Source organism: Pan troglodytes, chromosome X, assembly GCF_028858775.2.
Source record: "Pan troglodytes isolate AG18354 chromosome X, NHGRI_mPanTro3-v2.0_pri, whole genome shotgun sequence".
NCBI lineage: Eukaryota > Metazoa > Chordata > Mammalia > Primates > Hominidae > Pan > Pan troglodytes.
In genome coordinates this window covers 130791992-130812969 of record NC_072421.2, presented here as the reverse complement: position 1 = coordinate 130812969, position 20978 = coordinate 130791992, and the positions used below count along the sequence as shown (strand labels likewise).

General features: G+C 40.2%; 1 protein-coding gene across 1 annotated transcript in view; it reads left to right on the top strand.

Annotated features, from left to right (window-relative positions):
- The window catches only part of GPC4 (glypican 4), a 113982-nt gene that overhangs the window by 63335 nt on the left and 29669 nt on the right, over window positions 1-20978 (top strand). Inside the window, exon 2 of the mRNA XM_529161.9 lies at window positions 12374-12532. Within this exon, the coding sequence (XP_529161.3) occupies window positions 12374-12532 (159 nt within the window). The remainder of the gene's footprint in view (window positions 1-12373; window positions 12533-20978) is intronic.

The window sequence follows — 20978 nt, the reverse complement described above, 5'->3', positions numbered from 1 at the left end:
ACGAAGTGGTAAATATAGTGGATTTTCTAATCATAATGAATAAATCAAATGTAGTTAATTAACAGGTCTGATTGTAAAGGAAAGGTTCTGAAAGGTGAGATTGGAGAATCAAATGGTGTTAAGAAGCCACTAGGATAAGTCCCAGTCAGACCTGGGGTGCCTCACTAATAAAGGCAAGCTGGTAGAGTCTATAATAAAGGCTGAGGACATTGAAAACTTAAGCAAACTCAGTCTTCCAGGAAAGGCAACTTCGTTAAATAAGGGGAATCTGTGCTTTGCTAGTGACCTTGTGTTTCTCAGGTGGCTAATGCATATGTAGAGAATGGAAAACCATTGCACGTGATCTATTTAGGTTTTCAAAAAGCTTTCTTGGTGGCGGGGGGCAGTTGATGGGGGGGTTCACACCAAGCCAAGGAAACTCAAAGTAACTGGCACACCATGGAATTGTGGGACTGTTTCGTCAAATATTATGATTGACTTTGAGGCAGGAAACAAAGGGTAAGGGATAAACACAGGTAATTCTCTGAATAGCAACATAGTGGCTTTCACTCCAAAATTAGGACTGAGACAAGTTTTACTTAAAGCTCCAGGAGCTGACCTGGAAGAGGAAGTACACATTGAAATCTTTACATTTGTCAACAAAACTTTTCTAAATAACAAAGAGCCTATTAAATGGTAATAAATTGTAGGGCATGTGGCCCAGGTGCTAGGGCTTTAGATAATGGGTGAGGAGGAGTTTTTGTTTTTGTTTTGCTTTTACTGAAAATGGCATGCTTCATATTGCATAACATGCTGCTTGAAGACTTCATGGCCAGTTGCCAGGGTTGGGGAAACTCAGCCTTGCAAAACGATGGGGAGTATGAGGAGGGCTCTGCCCCTCCCTCATCTGCCCATTCCAAGGTTCAGAAGAATTTTTCTCTCATGTTATAAAATTAACCCCTGGTCAACTGTGGCTCATGTCCATATCCATAGGAACTGGGACTTATTAACAGTCCTTCAGTGCAGATCTGTATCAGAGTAAGCCGTAACTTAACTATGACCTTTAGCAAGAATTTTGTGGAAGTGGGTTTTAAAGGATGTAATTAAGCACAAACATTAAAAATGTAAATCTTACTTTCCTCTGCACCATTTTATTGATGCCTAGCTAGAATTTTGAGGAATGGTTTGCATGGATCACTGTTTTTTGTTTTTTGTTGTTGTTGTTTGTTTGTTTCGTTTTGTTTGCAGAATGAAACATTCCCCCCCACCCCCACTCCAAGGCTTGAGTGCAGTGGCATGATCATGGCTCACTACAGCCTCAGCCTCCTGGGCTCAGGCGATTCTCCCACCTCAGCCTCCCTGACTAGCTGGGACTACAGGTGTGCGCCACCATGCCTGGCTAATTTTTAAATTTTTTGTAGAGACACGGTCTCACTATGTTGCCCATGCTGATCTTGAATTCATGGGCTGAAGCGATCCTCCCACTTTGACCTCCCAAAGTGCTAGGATTACAGGCATGAGCCACTGTGCCCATCCCAGAATCATTTTTCTTTATGTGAGGAAGTGGACTTTGCCATTGGTGGGTTTACATAAAGGCTTTCTAGATGGCCATTTGGAGAAATATCTTTTGGAGAATTAATGATGAATGAATATGTTAATTCTTCTGGTATATTTTTTCTAGACAGTAAATTTACTGAAAACCTCTTACCACGCTGTATTTTGAGGGGAGAAATTTTGGGTATATTGTGAAAAGGAGGGTTAAGAGAAGCTAAAGACAGCTTTTACCTTCCCTTTTGTTTAAGCTGAAAGCAATTACTAAAAAAGAGAAAATAATTTGATGTTAAAAATTGTCATGACTCAGCCGAGTGCAGTGGCTCATGCCTGTAATCTCAGCACTTTGGGAGGCTGAGGGGGAGGATTGCATGAGCCAGGAGTTCGAGACCAGCCTGGGCAATGTAGTGAAACCCCATCTCTACAAAAAATACAAAAATTAACCGGGTGTGGTATCACATTCCTGTAGTCCCAGCTACTCGAGAGGCTGAGGTGGGAAGATCACTTGAGCCCAGGAGGTCGAGACTGCAGTGAGCTATGTTCACGCCACTGCGCTCCATCCTGGGTGACAAAGCGAGACCCTGTGTCTCAGCAACAACAACAAATTGTTATGACTCACACAATCCATGAAATGTATGTAAGAAGGCAGACTTTAATCATTCAATTAGAGCAAGTGTCTGAAATGTCTGATATCTGTGAGCCTCCCCACTCACCAACTGTATTTTCTTCTACACTTGCAGCAAATTCAGCTGTTAACCATTTCGGATATTCCTGTGAATTCTAAATGGCTGTGGCAGGCTATCTGAGAATGAGATTCACAGGATCTTCTTTAGAGATTATTTGGAAATAATATGGAAAATCATCTGCTGTTGGAAGTCAGTGTTGATTCAGCCCCCAGGGGAGGAGGAAAGGGGTGTGTCTGATGTCTTCCTGAGGATACCTTCTTCCTTTTGCTTTCTCCGAGGTCTTCTGTGATGGTGTGCAGGAGACTGCCCACTGGGGCAGTCACTGGAGATGCAAAGAAAGGGCAAAGTGCTGGCGGCTAGCCCTCCCCTACTCTGGGAATCACCATGACCTTCCAAGCCAGGTCTGATCAGCTGTCTCAGAGATGGCCCTGCTAAGGCCTTGGTCTACCAGCTATTATGATGTGTGGCTTGGGGATACAGGTTCCAGAGGGAAAAAAAGTCCTCACAAATGGCGTTTTCTGTCTAGGCTGCTTTTTATTCATAGCTGAATGTATCACTGGGGCTCTAACAGACGTGATCAACCCTGGGAATCTCAGTCTCCATACAGTCTCTCATCTCACTCTCTGTAAAAAGAAAACCTCAGAGTTAGGGGAGTGGGAGTATGAGAAAAATTCACCAATAAAACAAGAAGGACTTTGAGGAGAGTTGTGGAAATCTTAATTTCATAGGCACTATGTAACAAACACCTTCAAAGTCTGTGTATTTGTTTTTCTCTTAAAGAGCTTGAAACTCACATGTGACTCCTTCATATCACTTGAATGAGTATGAAATCCGTAGAGGCATTTGGAATCATTTATTTATCCCTAGGCCTTCTGTTAAATTATGAGCCTAGTGAAAATCATAATTGCTACCTAAGAGAAATTCTCAAACGATGCTACCAAGATATGTGCACCTGAATTATTGACAGAAAAGATCTCCTTTGTTAGTTGCAAAACAAGTAAGAGAGCTCCATCTTTTCCTGTCTGCTCCTTGCTATCCCGCAAGGTCCCCCAGCACACTTCTGTGAGCCTTTTATTAGCACTGCTTAGAAAGTATTTACAGGAGCCTCAGAATTTTTGGAGAGTTTTGGGTTAATCACTAGTAGTATTACTATTCCTTTTGAGTCCTGGAGGTAGTGGTTGTAAATGTGCAAAATAGATGCAGTTGCTTCAGCTGCTCAGAAGTGATGGCAACACAAGGTCAAAGTGTGCATTTCAGGCCATTCACTCAGTTTGGTTTGGTGTGCCTTAATAAACCTTTGGTATAGTTAAAATGGGGATCTAAGATTGTCAGATATTAACCTTGGTTGACAATTTGCTCATCGTTTGAAAAGCAATAAGAAGCCTTGGTTGATTTCTGTCTGGAGTGCAGTTTAAAGCTGTTATAAGCTCATTGAAATGAAGTGTAGAGTTTTAAAGTAGCAACCCTAACTCTTCCAACTACACTTACATAAAGTTATTCTTAGAAAAATATAATAAAACTGATTATTGAATGTATGTGTTTCTGACTGGCCTTCTCTATACTACCTTGCAGGATTAGTGGACCTAGAAATAATTGTCAGTCTTAAGCCCTCCAGAGCTATATTTTGGCAAGGTTTTGCAAAATGCTAACTGGCTGCATTTCTCCTACTGATTGGTAGGTGATCTCAAATCATACATCTGCATAATGACTGTAATTTACGTGCTTTGTTATTAAGGTCAGATGACTCCAGGCTTTGGATGCGCATAGCACATTTTATGCAGTAATTTCACTCCTTTTTGGAAGGAGGGAGGATGGATTAATGTACACGTCCCCCCACCTCCCTGGAGTTATTAAAAACCTTTAGAGATTTTCTTTCTTTGTTCCCATGAAGCAGAGCATTGTATGTTCCTCATGGGGTCTTAGGTAGCTTAGAGGGGCTGGAGTTATATAGCAACCTGCGTTTTAGTTCACTTTGTGGCTACATGAATTTAGATCTAAGAAATGAACAGAAACTATTTTGGTAATGCTTTAGACCAACAGCAAGGAATTATTTTACGTTTAGAACAATAAAAATTAGAAAAAGAGTAAAGTAGCAATTGAGGGATTAGGAAAATTGCTTCAGCAAATAATAGCTTAATACAGCTCCCCAATATTAGAATTACATCAAGTATTTATATTTTTGAAAGCATGATGAAAGTTTTTCCCCGCTGGCCACATGTATTTATGCTTTTTAATTTGAAAGCCAAGACTTGCTTTTCTTAAAAAAAAAAAAAAAAACTTCTAATAGAAGAGTTTTAGATTTACAGAAGTTGGGAAGATAGCACATAGACTTTCCTATATCTCACCCCCAGTATCCCGTTATTAACATCTTACATTAGGGTGGGTATATTTCTCATGATTGATGAACCAATATTGATGCATAATTATGAACTAAAGCCTACACTTAATTCTGATTTCCTGAGTTTTTTGGTAACTGTCTTATTGGGATATAGTTAATATAACAAATAATTCACCTATTTGAAGTGTACAGTGACTTTTAGTATATCTACAAGGTTGTACCTCCATCACCAAAATCAATTTTTCATCACCCCCGAGAGAAACCCCGTACCTTTTAGCTGGCATCCTCACTTTCATTCTTTCCCCTCTCCCCCAGCCCTGGGCAACCAAGAATCTACATTCTATCTCTAGATTTGCTTATGCTGGACATTTTACATAAATGTGGATTTTTTTCACTTAGCAGTGTTTTTGAGATTCATCCATGTTGTAACATGTATCCGAATTTCCTTCCTTCCAATGGCTGAGTAATATTCTATTTACAGATACAGTAGACCACATTTTGTTTATCCATTCATTTGCTGATGGAAATTTGGCTATTATGAATAATGCTGCTATGAACATTTGCATACAACTTTTTGTTTGATTTCCTTAGTTTTTTTCCCCACAATGTACTTATTCTGTTCCAGGATCCCATCCAGGATATCACATTATATTTCCTCATCATGTCTCCTTAAGCTCCTGTGGCTTCGCTTTTGATGGCCCTTTGAATCCCTTGGTTGATGGCTTGGTCACCATCAGTTCACCATCACATATGCATGCCGTTCAGCTCCTTGATGTGCCCTATTTCCACATCTTTCTGAACTAGCTAGAAAAGAAAAGTTTGTTAAAAGAAAAACTTTGGACATGAGGCAGGAGAATAGGGTCTGGAGGCAGGGAACCTGAGGCTGATTGATGCTGACTTCCTATAACTAAATTGAAAGGAAAACCCCAACTTTCCACGCTTAAGTGACAAAAGGACCAGAGGCTACTTCCTTTGCAACACCATGCCCCGCCCCGCCTTCCCCCTTTTTCTGCATGGCAGGAGGAAAATTGAAAGTACCTCTGATTGGTTGCTTTCCCAATCAGACATTTGCATAGGAGTGTAACTTTGTAACTTCATTTTAGCCTCTGATTGCAGGCCACTACTTCATTTGCATGGGGTAAACACCAAGTGGCCAATCGAAACCTCTAGGGGGTATTTGGACCCCAGAAGATTCTGTAACTGGGGCCCATGAGCCACTGCTTGGGTGGCTCCCACCCTGTGGAGTGTACTTTAATTTTCTGTAAATCTCTGCTTTTGTTGTTTCATTCTTTCCTTGCTTTGCTGTGCATTTTGTCCAATTCTTTGTTCAAAACACCAAGAACCTGGACAACTTGCAGTGAAGACCCTCTACTGGTAACAGACAAATTAATTTTAACAGAATTTAACTGAGCAAAGAATGATTTGCAAATTGATCACCCCTCCCCACAACCAGAATATGTTCAGAGGGATTCCAGTACTGCCATGTAGTTGGAGAGGATTTATGGACAGAAAAGGAAAAGTGACGTACAGGAAACGGAAGTGAGGTACAGAAACAGCTGAGTTGGTTACAGCTCTGATTTCCTTATTTGAACATGGTTTGAACCGTTGGCCACCTGTGATTGGTGCAAGAGCAAGTTACAGTCTGTTTACACACCCAGTTTAGGTTACAGTTCACTGTGTACGGGGAAACCTTTAAACCAAACTTTAAATGTGTAAGGAGGCAGCTTTAGGCTGAACTTAACAAGGTGCTGCTTTTCTGGCCCCCCTCCCTCACCTAGTACAAGTTGTCAGAAATGGTTCTTAACACGAAACTTCAGTAGCTTATCAGAGCATAAGAGATGTTCATTTCTTTCTTTGTTTTGCAATTGTACTGTCTTACATTTACATAATGCCTCCTTGTTTTCAAAGGGCTTTTTTCGTTTTAAGGTTCCAGTGGATAACTGACTTTCCCAAGAGTCTTTACCAAAAGCTTCCCAATCATGTAGAGCTGGGCTTCAAACCCATATTCCTGACTTCTAGATAAAACTTAATTATCCCTAGACTGCTGCTGTTATCTCTGCAGAATAAAAGAACCAAGTAGTTTTAAATATTTGGAACCTTTTAAATTCACTCCTTAAAAAAACCCCTTGTAAAGAGCTAAGTTTTCTTCATAACTCAAGTGAGGCACTCTTCAAGAAAGGCCAATGCAAAATCATAGTCTCTTATGTTTGCAGTTTTCATAGTGCTTTCCAGTCTGTTGTTCTCAAATGTTCCTCACTGCGGTCCTTACCCTTAAGGAACAGTTTGTCTCTCTTATTTACCATAGGCATTTGGTTGCTTTATTGGTAAAATTAGTCCGAGTACCAAGAGTGTCTGCCTTAAAAATCCCACTGGTGCAGGCAAAGCCTGGGTTCTCTACCAGTGTCTTGCAATGTTTTCTGGCTCTGTTTTCTCCATTTAGGACACTGGGGGAGTAAACACTAGAGATTTTCTTTATTTCCCGCAGGTACAGAAAGAAAGCTGACCCCTAAGTGGTAACTACCGGTATTCCTCTATTACTGCCCCACCTCCCAAAAAAGTGGGGAGAATTGGAGAGACACTTTCTTGGCATCTAGTTGGATTTCTAAATGTATTTTCTGAGAGAGATATAGAAAATGGTTGTTAGACATAGTTGAAAATAGTCGCCGGGCGTGGTGGCTCACACCTGTAATCCCAGCACTTTGGGAGGCTGAGGCGGGCAGATTACCTGAGGTTGGGAGTTTGAGGCCAGCCTGACCAATAGGGAGAAACCCTGTCTCTACTAAAAATAAAAAATCAGCCGGGTGTGGTGGCGCATGCCTGTAATCCTAGCTACTCAAGAGGCTGAGGCAGGAGAATTGCTTGAACCCGGGAGGCAGAGGTTGCGGTGAGCTGAGATCGCGCCATTGCACTCCAGCCTGGGCAACAGGAGCGAAACTCCATCAAAAAAAAAAAAAAAAAAAAAAGAAAGAAAGAAAGAAAATAAAGAAAGAAAAAGAAAGAAAGAAAGAGAAAATAGTCAAGTTAGTAGTAAATAAGCTGAGGGCTGGCCTGAGAACCTATCTACAATTTATAACATTTTCTATGGGAAGCTGAGTTATGAGCAACTGAAAATAAACTAACATTAGCCGCACCCCATTTGTACATCAGAGGCAGCCTTTGGTGAGAGGAGTAAATGAGATAAAATGAGAAAGCACAGTTTCACAGATTGCCTCAGAGCGCTGTTAAATGATGGAATAGATTCCTCATATTCAATGCCTACTTCTTTAACCATTGATTTGAAGTGCCTCAAAAAAAAAGAACCAATACACACTCAGCAGGATTGAGAGTAATTTATTGTGATTGTCTTTGTTCAGCTTTGAAAACTAAGGCATTGATATTAAGACTAAAGAGAAATTACATAGAGCTGGTGTGATTGAAAAAAGTTTGGCTCTTTCGAGTGATTTTTTTTTGTTTTGTTTTTAATGCCAGAGAGTTAAGCTTTAAAAGCACGCTTCATTGAATCCCATCCAAGCCTCCTAGGACAGGGCTGGGGGACCTTTTTTCTATTGAGGGCCACTGACCCACAAAGAAAAAAACTAATCAAGGGCCATGTACAAAAAGCAACTTAATTTAGGTGCTTCCTTGGAAAACCATAAAGCATTGAATTCACCTGCTTTTTAAATTAAGAACAAGGAATTCTCAACAAGTACAACAAATAAAAAAACCCTTCAGTTTCATATTATGCACCACTTAAGAGGTGGGGTGGGATAAGATAGAACTACATGGTTAGAGTGAAAAGAGAGTGGAAAGCAGACAGGAGAGTCTTAATGGACTAGAAGCGATACATGAAGAAGAAACTGTATGTCAAGAGTCATGGAAGCAGGAGATTGAATTAGGGAAATAGGGGAGAGAAATGGCAGTTGTAGATCATAATCTACTATTCACTAAGGTAGTAGACTAACTGGTCAACTGCTATACTCAGCTGTTCCACAGCTGGAATTCAGAAGCCTTTCTGACAACAATTCTTAAGGAAGGGTCAGAATCACCTAGAGCCCTTGTTAAAAAGTGCAAGTGTCCAATGCTACCCCCACAGTGGCTGTGTACCTGTCCCATCTTTATTCTGTTGTCCTCGTGTTCAGCTCTCTCAGCCTAAAGGAAAAATTGTGGCATCTTTCTTCAGTGAGAAGAATATAAGATCACCGGGCTTAGAAAGGAAATCTCCAGAAAGAAAAGATTTCTCACTCAGGCACAGCATTTTAGAAGCAGTCTCAAACACATAAGACAGAATGCCTTTCAAATAATATGCACGCCCTAGCCTTCAAAATAAACCATTTTGGGTGCTTAAAGTAGAAATATTCAAGTTTAAAAAAAAAACTTAATTAGTTGCTCAAGTCTTCAAAGATTTTTTACCAGAACATGGAGCTATAATTTCATTTTCAACTGTACCCAGACTTGTCCTCCTTTTCCTCCCTGTGCTTCTCATTAGCACTAACTAGTTGTGGCACCGAATCCCCAGTAGCCCAAGAATGTCTTGGGGTTTAATTCACAAGTGTGTCTTGGACTACGTGTGTCACAGGGCTTTTGGCAAGAATGTCAAATTACATTTTCAAGTAACGCTTTTTAGAAATGCAGACAGGATAAGTGGTGCATTCGGGGCTATATGGCCCAAAGTATGAACTTTGCACTGAGGGGCAGACGACTTTGCCAGCAGAAACATTAGCCAAGTATCTACCCTGTTGTTGTCCTTTACATAAGGCAAGCCTTTCACCATTAGACAAAATCTTCCCGGAAAGATCTCTCTGAGATGAAAGTGCACTATTTTTTTCTTTTTAAAATTAGATATTGCAGGCCGGGCATGGTGGCTCGCGCCTGTAATCCCAGCACTTTGGGAGGCCGAGGCAGGTGGATCACCTGAGGTCAGGAGTTCGAGACCAGCCTAGCCAACATGGTGAAACCCTGTCTCTACTAAAAGTACAAAAATTAGCCAGGCATGGTGGCGCACGCCTGTAATCCCAGTTACTTGGGAGGCTGAGGCACGAGAATCCCTTGAACCCAGGAGGCGGAGGTTGCATTGAGCCAAGATCACGACACTGCACTCCAGCCTGGGCAGTAGAGTGAGACTCTGTCTCAAAAAAAAAAAAAAAAAAATAGTGCCAAAACAAAGATGTGCCCCAGTGTTCCAGTATCAGCAAGTCTCGATAAGGTTCTGCTTGAAGGTCACTGGTGGAGATGAGATGGGTGGAGTGCATGGGCCACTCTGGGCCTTTTATGTGTGGCAGTGTAAATGGTGCCATCCACTCGGACCAGGTTACTAGGAAAACTTTTATTGCTGCTACCCGTTTTTGAAGGGTGTATCCTTAGTATAAATTCCCTGTGGGTGAGTTTAAACCTGTCAACATCTAGCACCTTCTTCAACAGAGAAAATTATTATTTCCTGCTGTCTCTTAGTATTTTCTTGCTTTGAGGTGTATGTGTGTGTGTATGCATGTGTTTGTGCATGTACCCATGTACACTGGGGGCAGGGAAAAATGATGGGTACTTTTCTGTGAACTTAGAAACCTATTTTGATAGGATCCAGTAAGTGAACCTTTATTAGGTGTGAACCCTGTTAACATTAGGTGAGTATAGTTTATTTTCCAAACTGACAAGTTATTTTGCCTTGAAAATTCATGCATACCACAATGGAATCTTTGCAGGTGCTTGAAAAAACAGCCTATCCTATGATGAATTTTAGCTTATAGCAATCTTTAAAAATTTTATTTAAAGTCTTTATTATGAAGTAATTCATTTAAATCACCCTATGTGGGTTCTCATTCTGAGCATTCCAATTCATTTTCTACAAGGGGTATGAGTATAATATGTATTATTTAATATAGTGACAGCACTGTACTATTTGGGGGCCTTCATATTGTTTTATGTGTTAAGATTGTAATGGAGGGAACCCTTACCTCAACCCTGAAACCAGGAGACAACTGAATCTTTCTGTGTTAATTATGTGTCCCAGTACCGAAGGCCTGCTGTGAACTTGTTAAGCCAGTGAAGAGGGAGTTTTGTTTTTGGTTGTAACAAAGGTGTTTCCATAAAACCGAGCCTTAGCAACCCCTCTTCTGTCACTAATGAGATCTAAGATATTTTGCAGACTCACAGCTCTAAACTTGATTACACAACCTTTTTTTTCCCCTTTTTTTTCTGTTAGTAGAATTATTTATTGACCAAGGTTTTCAGAAATGCCAAAATAAACTTTTAGCAGTTTCTGTATGAGGAAGTTATTTGAAGATTGTTGCTCTTTCTGCCTTCCTTACATGGTCCTTTAATGCTGCATACTCCCCTTTTTTGGGGGCAGTAACATTCTCCCTACTTTTTAACTGCCAGGAAGGAAGAATGATCGGGAACATATATGATTATATAATTATTTGCATATGTGCAGTTGACAATCTAGTGTTAGTCAAATAAATTGCCAGCTCAATTTTATCTGAAATACCCTGCTACCCTAAAGCTGCTTTGATATCTCCATTAGGTGAAGCCCTATTTCCTGTAAGTACACATGGCCAAGAAGCAGCAATGGCCAGCTCATGGACCATTTCATTTTCCATGATTAGTGTTGTTTGAATGATTAGCTTTTAATTCCCCATCCCTTTGTTGATTGGTCACACTTACCATTGACAGGTTCACATGTCTTCAGTATACTCATTCCTGAGTTCCTCAGATCATCTCTCTTTTCAGACCCCTTTTGACTTGCATAGAACATGGACAGCAATAGCAGAAGGAACAGTGAAAGTCAATCCTTGTAAACGTGTACAAAATTATACCACACCAATTAATATTGGAGAGACTGAAGTGATAGTAGCTAGTGGGGTTTATTTTTGAGTGGCATTGCATCTTGTGGTCATTATAAGAGAAGAGACATCGTCTCTTCAAAGCACAATTTTGTTCTGTGACAGAGGAGAACAAGCGGGGGAACTCTGGGGCCTATAGAAAAACCCCCCCGCCCAACCCTCACCTCCAAACTGCAAGCCAAATGCAGTTGGTATAAGGGAGGGAGATACTTCGTGGGTTGGGTTGCTGTGGAGTGATGTGTCTTTGACATTTCCCTTGACTCTTGGGGCTGCATCACTACATAAAGGTGTTTATTGGAAGTTGTTGGTCTATACTGAGATGATGCTACATACACAGAATCATAGGGTAGATATAGTCTCTGACATCTGCACAGAATACATTGGATAAAAAAAATCTTAAACTCAAGGATTGAGGATTACCATCACCCCTTTGTGATTTATCATAGGCTCAGATTATCCAGCATAAACCCCTATAGTTTCCTCTTTGCTGGCAACCCTTGAAATGCACAAATCCCTTTGTTTCCCCACAGTATAACTATTGCACATGTATTTGCTCAGTTTTTGGCTGTTGTCACATATTTTATAAATCATTCGTCATTAAGGACAGTCTCTCTTGGAGTGTAAACTCCCAAATCTGGAAAAACTGTGTCTCGTTTGCATGACTTCTGCAGTATTTAGCATAGAATATGAGAATCTCTGGGAATTTATAAAAGAGACTTTAGTTGACACGGAATATTATATTGTTTATTGACTACACCAGTTTTCCTGTTGGTTTAGCCATCTCTCTGATTGGAAAGTTCTTTTGCTTTTTGGAGAGGGCTTTATTATTTTATTTTCTCAAAAAGGGAATGAATATTTTTAGACTTCCTGGAACTTGTTAGATACACATGATGCCTGGGCCTTTGCAGGAGCCTCACAGGTTGAAATGAACCTAAATCAAACCCTTCCCTCTTGGACTTCATGAATGATGATAGACATTGACTGTCCTACTTTTTATCTTGCAGGTGATCATTTGAAGATCTGTCCCCAGGGTTCTACCTGCTGCTCTCAAGAGATGGAGGAGAAGTACAGCCTGCAAAGTAAAGATGATTTCAAAAGTGTGGTCAGCGAACAGTGCAATCATTTGCAAGCTGTCTTTGCTTCACGTTACAAGAAGTTTGATGGTATGTTATTCAAGTCATATGTAAGAACCGGCAGTTAGGTCTGTACTGTAGCTTTTTCACAGCTCCTCTGCTCCCTCAGTGCTTAAGTTTTCTCCCAAGATATTGTCCTTGTTGGATACCAGAGACGAGTTTACCCTGTAGCTTTATGGCTAGAATACTTCCGGATGCACTGGAATCTGTATGGTAGGCATTATGGAAATATGGTCACAATGAGCCAAAAAATAGATTAGTTTAACTTAAATGCTTTGATTTATTTTCTTGGGTGAACACAGAATAGTGTTGTTGACGCAAGTCCCTTTAAAAAAAAAAAAAGACCTCATAATAAAAAGCAGGCATCTGAAAACCGTCTTAGTCAAAATAAAGAGAATTTACAGATGCTGGACTTCAAATTAAATTTCAAAATGGATCCCCAAAGACAACTAGAATTCCTAAAAGTTTTGCAGAACACAGGCAGGATTAAAGTTCTTGAGTTTCCATGCAGCAGAGACCCAAAAGTAGCCATTTTACTATAGTCTTCATTAAGCTGGGCTCCATCCAACCTCACATTAGCTGAAGCTCTGGCATAGTCTTTCCATGTAAAAGCCACGACAGAACCCATTCGAATCACCTATGCCAGACGTGGCTTCTTACAGGCACACTTTATCTTAATATTGAAGAAATAGCCAATATGAGCCAATTGAGAGTGTACTTTGATCCTATCTGAACAATGGTACAGATAACAGACTTTAAAAAATAGAATATGGAGTCCAAAACACCTCAGGATTCTTTTCCCTGGTGCTGTTCACTCAGTTTGAAGATTTTTATGAAGTAGATTTAGTTTTAAGAGGATTGATTTCCTTTGTGCCTGTTTTAAAGGCCATTCTAATTACATAGTACCTTTGAAGCATGCTTTTCTTGACATTATGTGTGGTAAAGAAGTACAAGACAAATTTTCTAGATATGAAATGTCTTTGAGTATTTCTGCAAAGGGCTTGTTACCATGGTGAGAAAGTTAGACTAAATTAGATTTGATATAGCTGATAAGGCAGTCCTCAGTTAAAGAACAGGCTGTATTTCAAATGTTGGCTTTGAGATGTGTTATTTCAAACTTATAACCAATTTAATAAGTGTTAGGTTCCCAGGTGAGACCACAAAAGCATATTTAATCTATAATGTAGTTGAACTAAAACACTGTCTATGTAGTATGCCGTTGATCCTACCCATTTTTTCAAACACGCTATGTGCAAAATTATGTCTTAGTTCTATCACCTTTCCCTGGATGAATGGGAACAATTTATATATCTATATATCCTTCTTATTACCCATATCCCCCTACATATATGCTGTAGCTGTTAAAAGTATTTAACAATATGTTAATACCATGTGAAAATGGGTGTTATTGGCAAAATCTATCATTAGACCTCCTCTGTCTCTCCTGATCACTGAATTATTATTATTGAAAAGAATGGTGTTTTCTTGACCATGGCATTTCTCATTCAAGATAATAACCTAAGCCTTTTCTTTTACTTTGGGGAGAAAACTTAGAAAGCTAATTAAATGGTCATTTTTGAAAACTTAAGATGTTGATATTTAAAAATCACCACTTAGGGGCTTCATAATGGAATTTAGAAGGAAAAAAAATCTGCTCTTTAGAAATGACTCTCCCGTTGGCAGCACAATGTAGTGGAGATAAAGTTGTTTCCAAGTTCCAAGGCCTTCTACTGCAAGTCACCTCATTTCTTGTTAGACTTGTATCTTCCTGGCAGGGAGCCCACAGTCATTGCCTATGGGCCTACTGGTTTAGCTATTCTTTTCCCTTCTCGCTCCCCATGGTTTTATAGCACTACTATGATTCCAATGTGTAGTGTTTTGTTGTTGTTGTTGTTTTCTTCTTAAACCATACAGAGAAACTTTATCAGTAAGTGTTAACATGTGTTTTTTAAAAAGGATAGAAAGTTTTTCTTGCTCTTCCCTACCAGGCTTCACATTCAATAAATATGTTAACACTGTGCCTTGATCAGTTTCAAAACTTTAATGATTATGAAACTCCAGTGTTTTTTCTGACTTCAAATTAAAATATGGCATAGGCTGGGCATGGTGGTTCATGCCTGTAATCCCAGCACTTTGGGAGGCCACGGCGGGCAGATTGCTTGAGCCCAGGAGTTCGAGACCAGCCTGAGCAATGTGGTGAAACCCTGTCTCTACTAAAATTATGAAAATTAGCCAGGAGTGGTGGTGTGCGCCTATGGTCCCAGCTACTTGAGAGGTTGAGGTGAGAGGATCACTTGAACCTGGGAGTTCAAGGCTGCAGTGAGCCAAGATCGCGCCACTGCACTCCAGCCTAGGCAACAGAACAAGACCCTGTCTCAAAACAAATAAATAAAAGAATATAATATAACATAAAATATGGCATAGACAATAAAGTTAGGGAACATAGATACAAGGTTTTTTTTTAATGGGTAGTAGCTGAAATGTACTTGATCTGGAGATCAATATACTGGAATGCTGGAATACTGGAATGCCAGAATACTTTGCACATTTTCTCCATGTTAGGTTACAGAAAGAATGAGATAATTTTATATGGTAAAACCTTAGTTGACTGGTACCCACCAAATCATAGTCCCCTAGTGGGTGCTGCATTGATTGATTAATTTTTTGTTTGTTTGTTTTGAGATGGAGCCTTGCTCTGTTGTCCAGGCTGGAGTGCAGTGGCGCAATCTCGGCTCACTGCAACTTCTGCCTCCTGGGTTCAAGCGAGTCTCCTGTCTCAGCCTCCCAAGTAGCTGGGATTACAGGCACACACCACCACGCCCAGCTAATTTTTGTATTTTTAGTAGAGACGGGGTTTCACCATGTTGGCCAGGCTAGTCTCGAACTCCTGACCTCAGGTGATCCGCCCACCTCAGCCTCCCAAAGTGCTGGGATTACAGGCATGAGCCACCGCGCCTGGCGATGATTGACTAATTTTTAAGGCTGTCAATTAGGACTTGCCAGTAATTCTCAATGCCTGCCGATCCAAGGGCATTGATTAACAGGCTATAGGATATGTCTTGACTCTCAGAAATTCAAGGGTGGATGCTTTGGTCAAAGAATTATCCAAACTATTATAATAGCTAAGCCCTGGCTCTTGGTGTGAATTGAAGAGAGAAATTTGGGCAGACTAAAAAGATGGTGGTAGGGAACCAAGATGGAGCAGTGAAGTTGCACAGAGACAGCTGGGGACATATAGTAAGGAAATGGTAAAAGGACACATGGAAATATTATGGGTCAGGCAACTTCAAGGGAGTACCTTTTGTCATCTGCAAGCTTACAGTGTAAATTCAAAGTGGTGACCTTGACCCCAGACAACTTTGTCTATCATCAAAACCTGTCTATGTCTATGAGATACCACTTCTTTCTAAGGTAGAAATAATTACTTTTAAAGTAATTATTGAAAAAAAAAACTTTTCAACAAAAATAAAGTTTGGGGGCTTGTAGAGAGTTAGCCTTCTGTTACCGGAAATCATCTCATTATCCCAGTTTTCCATCATTCTTCCTCAATTGACCCTGGTCAGGGTTCTAGTGCCAGTTCTGACATTTTTATAGTCATTGGATTTGAGAGATGAGTCCCTTCTCCAGTTCCCTTACCTCTACGGCCCTTTTTTATTCTGTACTTTTAATTTTCTATCGTTTGCACATCTCAAGAGACTGTACGGTCTATATCAGTTTTTAAGATATAAACTCGTGTGTGTGTGTGTGTGTGTGTGTTCGGATTTGGGTGACGTACAAGAGAACACTTCCTCCCCCTCAAAAACTATCAGATTTCTTATATTTTAAATCTATATCACTGAGTTTAAAGACTGGCCTCTGTGTTTTTCTATGCTGTCATTTTTTAAACCCACTTTTTAACTTAGGATGTTTAATACCAGAAATCTGTATTCTGCTGGAGACATAGAGCCACATTGTGGTAGTGACAGAGCTAGCTGCTCCCCCTCTTGGCCAATTCTGGGAATTTTTTGATAGTAGAGCTGCTAATTAACTTAGCTGAATCAGTCATCTCATGAATATGCTAATCACATACTTAATTCAGGAGGGAGTTAGGGAAAATTGCTTGGCAAAGGGAATAGAAATAGAAGTGGGGCATAATCCGTGTTTTGGGACCACAGCATAAAGACCCGCCCCCAAATGCCTGGCATTTTGTGAGAAAATAGTTGTTTTTAAAAGAAGCATAGTTAAAATCCCAAATAGGTTAAGGTGATTACAGCTGCCATGTTAAATGTATTTCTGAATTACATAGTAAAAATGATGTTATAGCTATGAAGTAATGTCATTGCTACATAACTGCCTGTATCAAACTGTAGATATTCTGCATGTTTAAATAACTAAGGAAATGGATGTTGTCTGATGCTAGTCTATTGGGAAAACTCCTTTAATTTGTCATTTTCAGAGCAAATTTAATAACTTTGGATGGGAGGCAGTGCACAGTGAATTATCATCCTAGTTCTGCAGTGAACCCACTGTGACTGTGACCTGGGGCAATTAAATGAGTCTCAGTTTTCCCATCCATAAAATGAGGGGGTTGAGCTAGATGCTCTCTAAAACCCTTTCAATTCTACCAATTCTGTGAATCTTTTAAACATGTGACGAGACCAGCTGCTTTAGTGAAAGGCCTTACAAGATGTTAATTAGCCGTCTGTATGGTACCCTCTATTTTCCCTCTATCATTTTTTAACTCTCAGCTACTTTCACCAGGTCTTTGAAAAACCCTCCCATGAGCCTGAAGCTTGTTAACTTGAATAATAGTAGAAATTTTCTGAATTAGCTTAAAATGCACACAAAAGAAATAATTGTCTGTCCCATCTATCTGCATGGGCCAAGTGTAAACCAAGCAGTTACCCTTCCCTTAAGCCCTAAGGCCCCTTGTTTCCTATCACTTCACAGAGGCAGGGCACGAAGCACTCTTCAGACTTAGCAGAATCTGCATTTTAATCACTAACTGCAAATTTTCTGTAGTTCATATTAGCCATTAACCAGTGCAGAGGCTCAGTGAGTAGGAAGCATTAAAATTTATATGCCCGTGAAAGGCATGACCTCAGTGGAAGCGAGCTATCTGCTCACCTTAAAAGACAAATATGTCCAGATAAGCTTCATGGCCATTGACTAAGCTGAAATTTCTGGAATTTTCCTGACCCCTGATTTTAACTATTTTCTACCTATATAGATAATTGTCGTTTATATAGCCACACTTACTAAAGATCCCCTGAGAGGGTTTTACATTGGAAAAAGTCTAAAACATCCTCAAAGTAAGTGTGTCATAGATATGCATAGCATAATATACAACATTGATTGGTTTTTAATCCTCACCTCACATTTCATTAAGACATTAAAAAAATCATTGCTTTCTAAAACCTCTGCTATAGTACAGCGGGCAACATTTCATAGGCTGAGTAGCCTCGAAAGTACGGAGAAAGACATGAGGCCTTCTGGCCTTCCTGCAAATGCAGTGTTTCTTCCAGATTATGCCAGTGGTCTCCGATTTAGTTTGAAAGCACTGCTACTCTTTCCTCTATGATTCTATTTTCTTTTCTTTCCATATGAAAGAGACTAAAAAGCCAGCTACTTTTGCTAATTCTTTTGTAATCTTTCCGTGAAACTTGACCAGAATGAGCCACTGCCAGCTTACTGTAATCAAATCAAAAGCTCAGACAAAATGCACACATTTCTCTATTGACAAAGGTTTTCTGCCTTTTGAGTTGTTATCTGAAGTGTGACCAATTGTGACTTTAGCATTGGCTATCTCATCGGATTGAAAATGCATGTGCAGCTTTACGAGCCCAAAGCACTTTAACTTTGGGCCTCTCCTCTTAGCTTTGACTTCTTCAGAAGGCATGACATCAGCAAGAAGCAATGGATCTGTCTGGAGGGAAGTAAATACATAGAAGAGCTTCAAATGAACTGCTTTTATCAACTCTGTTGGTTCATTGCTCTTTGGGCCTGAGAGTTTGGAATGTTGTTCATCACTGCCTGCTCTACTTCTATGTGTCTTTCTGTCCAGGCAAAGAACAGGGCTTAGTTGATCTAGCACTGACTCCAACCGATTGATTGAGAGAATTCCCTGTGCAGACAGGCTTCAGCCCTTTCTTGTTCATTGTCCACACCCATCGTCATCACCCTCTCTCGAAAGAATTAGCAGAGCAATGGAAACTCTTGTAATAAATATGACTCTAACAGCAAGGATGGTACATGGACACACCCTTTCTGCAGATAGATTTGGCAGTGTGTCAGCAGTTTTGAATATGTTCATACTCATTGATTTAGTAATTCCACTTCTGGATGTGCATCCCAAGGAAAGAAAGATCTGCATAAACACTTATGTATGATGTTAATAGGATGTTCATCACAGCATTATTTCTAGTGGTAGGAAATTGGAAATAAGCTTGCATGCCCCACAATGATTACCCTATTCTCCGTCCATGTGGTGTCATTGTATGCAGCCATTAAAAATGATGCTTCTGCTGGGTGCAGTGGCTCACGCCTGTCATCCTAGCAGTTTGGGAGGCCAAAATGGGTGGATCACTTGAGGTCAGGAGTTTGAGATGAGCCTGGCCAACATGGTGAAACACCATCTCTACTAAAATACAAAAATTAGCCAGGTGTGGTGGTGCACGCCTGTAATCCCAGCTACTCGGGAGGCTGAGGCAGGAGACTCACTTGAACCAGAGAGGTGGAGATTGCAGTGATTTGAGATTGCACCACTGCACTCCAGCCTGGGTGACAGAGCAAGACTCTGTCTCGAAAAAAAAAATGATGCTTCTGAAGAAGTTTTAATCACATAGAAAATGCTAACCATATAGTGTTACATAAGAACACGGTGTAAATACATTTTATTTCAACCACGTAACAACATGTATTTCATACGAAAAAGGGAGGAAGGAAATTTGATAAGCCATTGTTACTGTCTTTTAGCAGTGGGGATTATATTTATATTTTCTTCTTACCTGTCCATATTTTTCAAGTTGCTATAATGAGGAATACTTTTTAGGAAAAAAATTATATATTTCTTTATGAAAAATATGGAAACTGCTTTGGTGAAGTTTTAAAATAATGTTTTTCTTTTTATTAAGTATTACAGTGCTCACTGTAGAAAATTTGGAAAAGTAGAAAAATACATCAAATCCTCCAGTGGTTAAATAGAATGAAGGGAATAAAGGGAAATAAAGTTACTTTTGAAAGCATGAAGGTATATCACTTTTCTGATTATAAAATGTCACTGAAATATCTGGGGGAACAAAATCAAGAAAGATAGAATGAAAAAAATTATCCTTGATCCCCAGCACCCAACCGTCACTCTTGTATTTACCTAATCTTTTTGTGTACATAGATAATGCATATACATACATGCAAATTGGTATCATAATGATTTGCTATTTCATGTTCTGAATTTTTTTTTTTTTTTAGACAGTCTCACTCTGTTGGCCAGGCTGGAGTGCAGTGGCTCAATCTTGGCTCACTTCAGCCACTTCAAGTGATTCTCATGCCTCAGCCTCCCAAGTAGCTGTGATTAAAGGCGCATGCCACCACACCTGGCTAATTTTTGTATTTTTAGTAGAGACAGAGTTTCACCATATTGGTCAGGCTGGTCTCGAACTCCTGACCTCAGGTGATCTGCCCACCTTGGCCTCTCAAAGTGCTGGGATTACAGGCGTGAGCCACTGTGCCTGGCCTGATTTTTCTCTTGACATTAGATTATTAACAGATAGACTCTATTATGAGATGTGTGTTTGAAGCTATATGGTACCTCTCTGACTGATCCACATAGAGGTTAGTACATGGAACACTTGCAATGGCTCCTCCAGCTCCCTAGCTTACTTATACGTGTCTGAAACCTTCTCTGGGCATTTCCGAATGCACAGAACTCTGGGCATGCTAAAGCCAATTGCCTAGCTGGTACTGAGAGTGCCCTTAGTAGAAATGGAATGATGCCCAGCAAAAGGGACCTTACAATACTGAGCCTGTGTCCCTGGCCACATTAGCCAAAGATGGGGGCCATCAGTAAACATTGTATTTATTCCCTTGGAGCCTTAGCATTCAAAATGTGTTCACGAATAAAAGCAACTTTGGGAAGAAAGGCTGATCTTATTTTGGCAGAATCCCCTAGTACTCTGTGATATGCTAATAGCTCCTAATAAGAGCTACAGCTGGTGATTGGCCTGTCCACCAAGGAGCAGCCTGTTTTTTGTTTGTTTGTTTGTTTGTTTGTTTGCTTAGACTTAGGGTCTCACTCTGTTGCCCAGGCTGGAGTGCAGTGGTGTAATCATAGCTCACTGCAGCCTGAACTCCTGGGCTTAAGCGATTCTCCCATCTCAGCCTCCCTAGTAGCTAGGACTACAGGCATGCAGCACCATGCCTGGCTAAGTTTTTAAATTTTTGTAGAGATGGGGTCTCACTTTTCAGGGTGGTCTAAAACTCCTAGCTTCAAGCAGTCCTC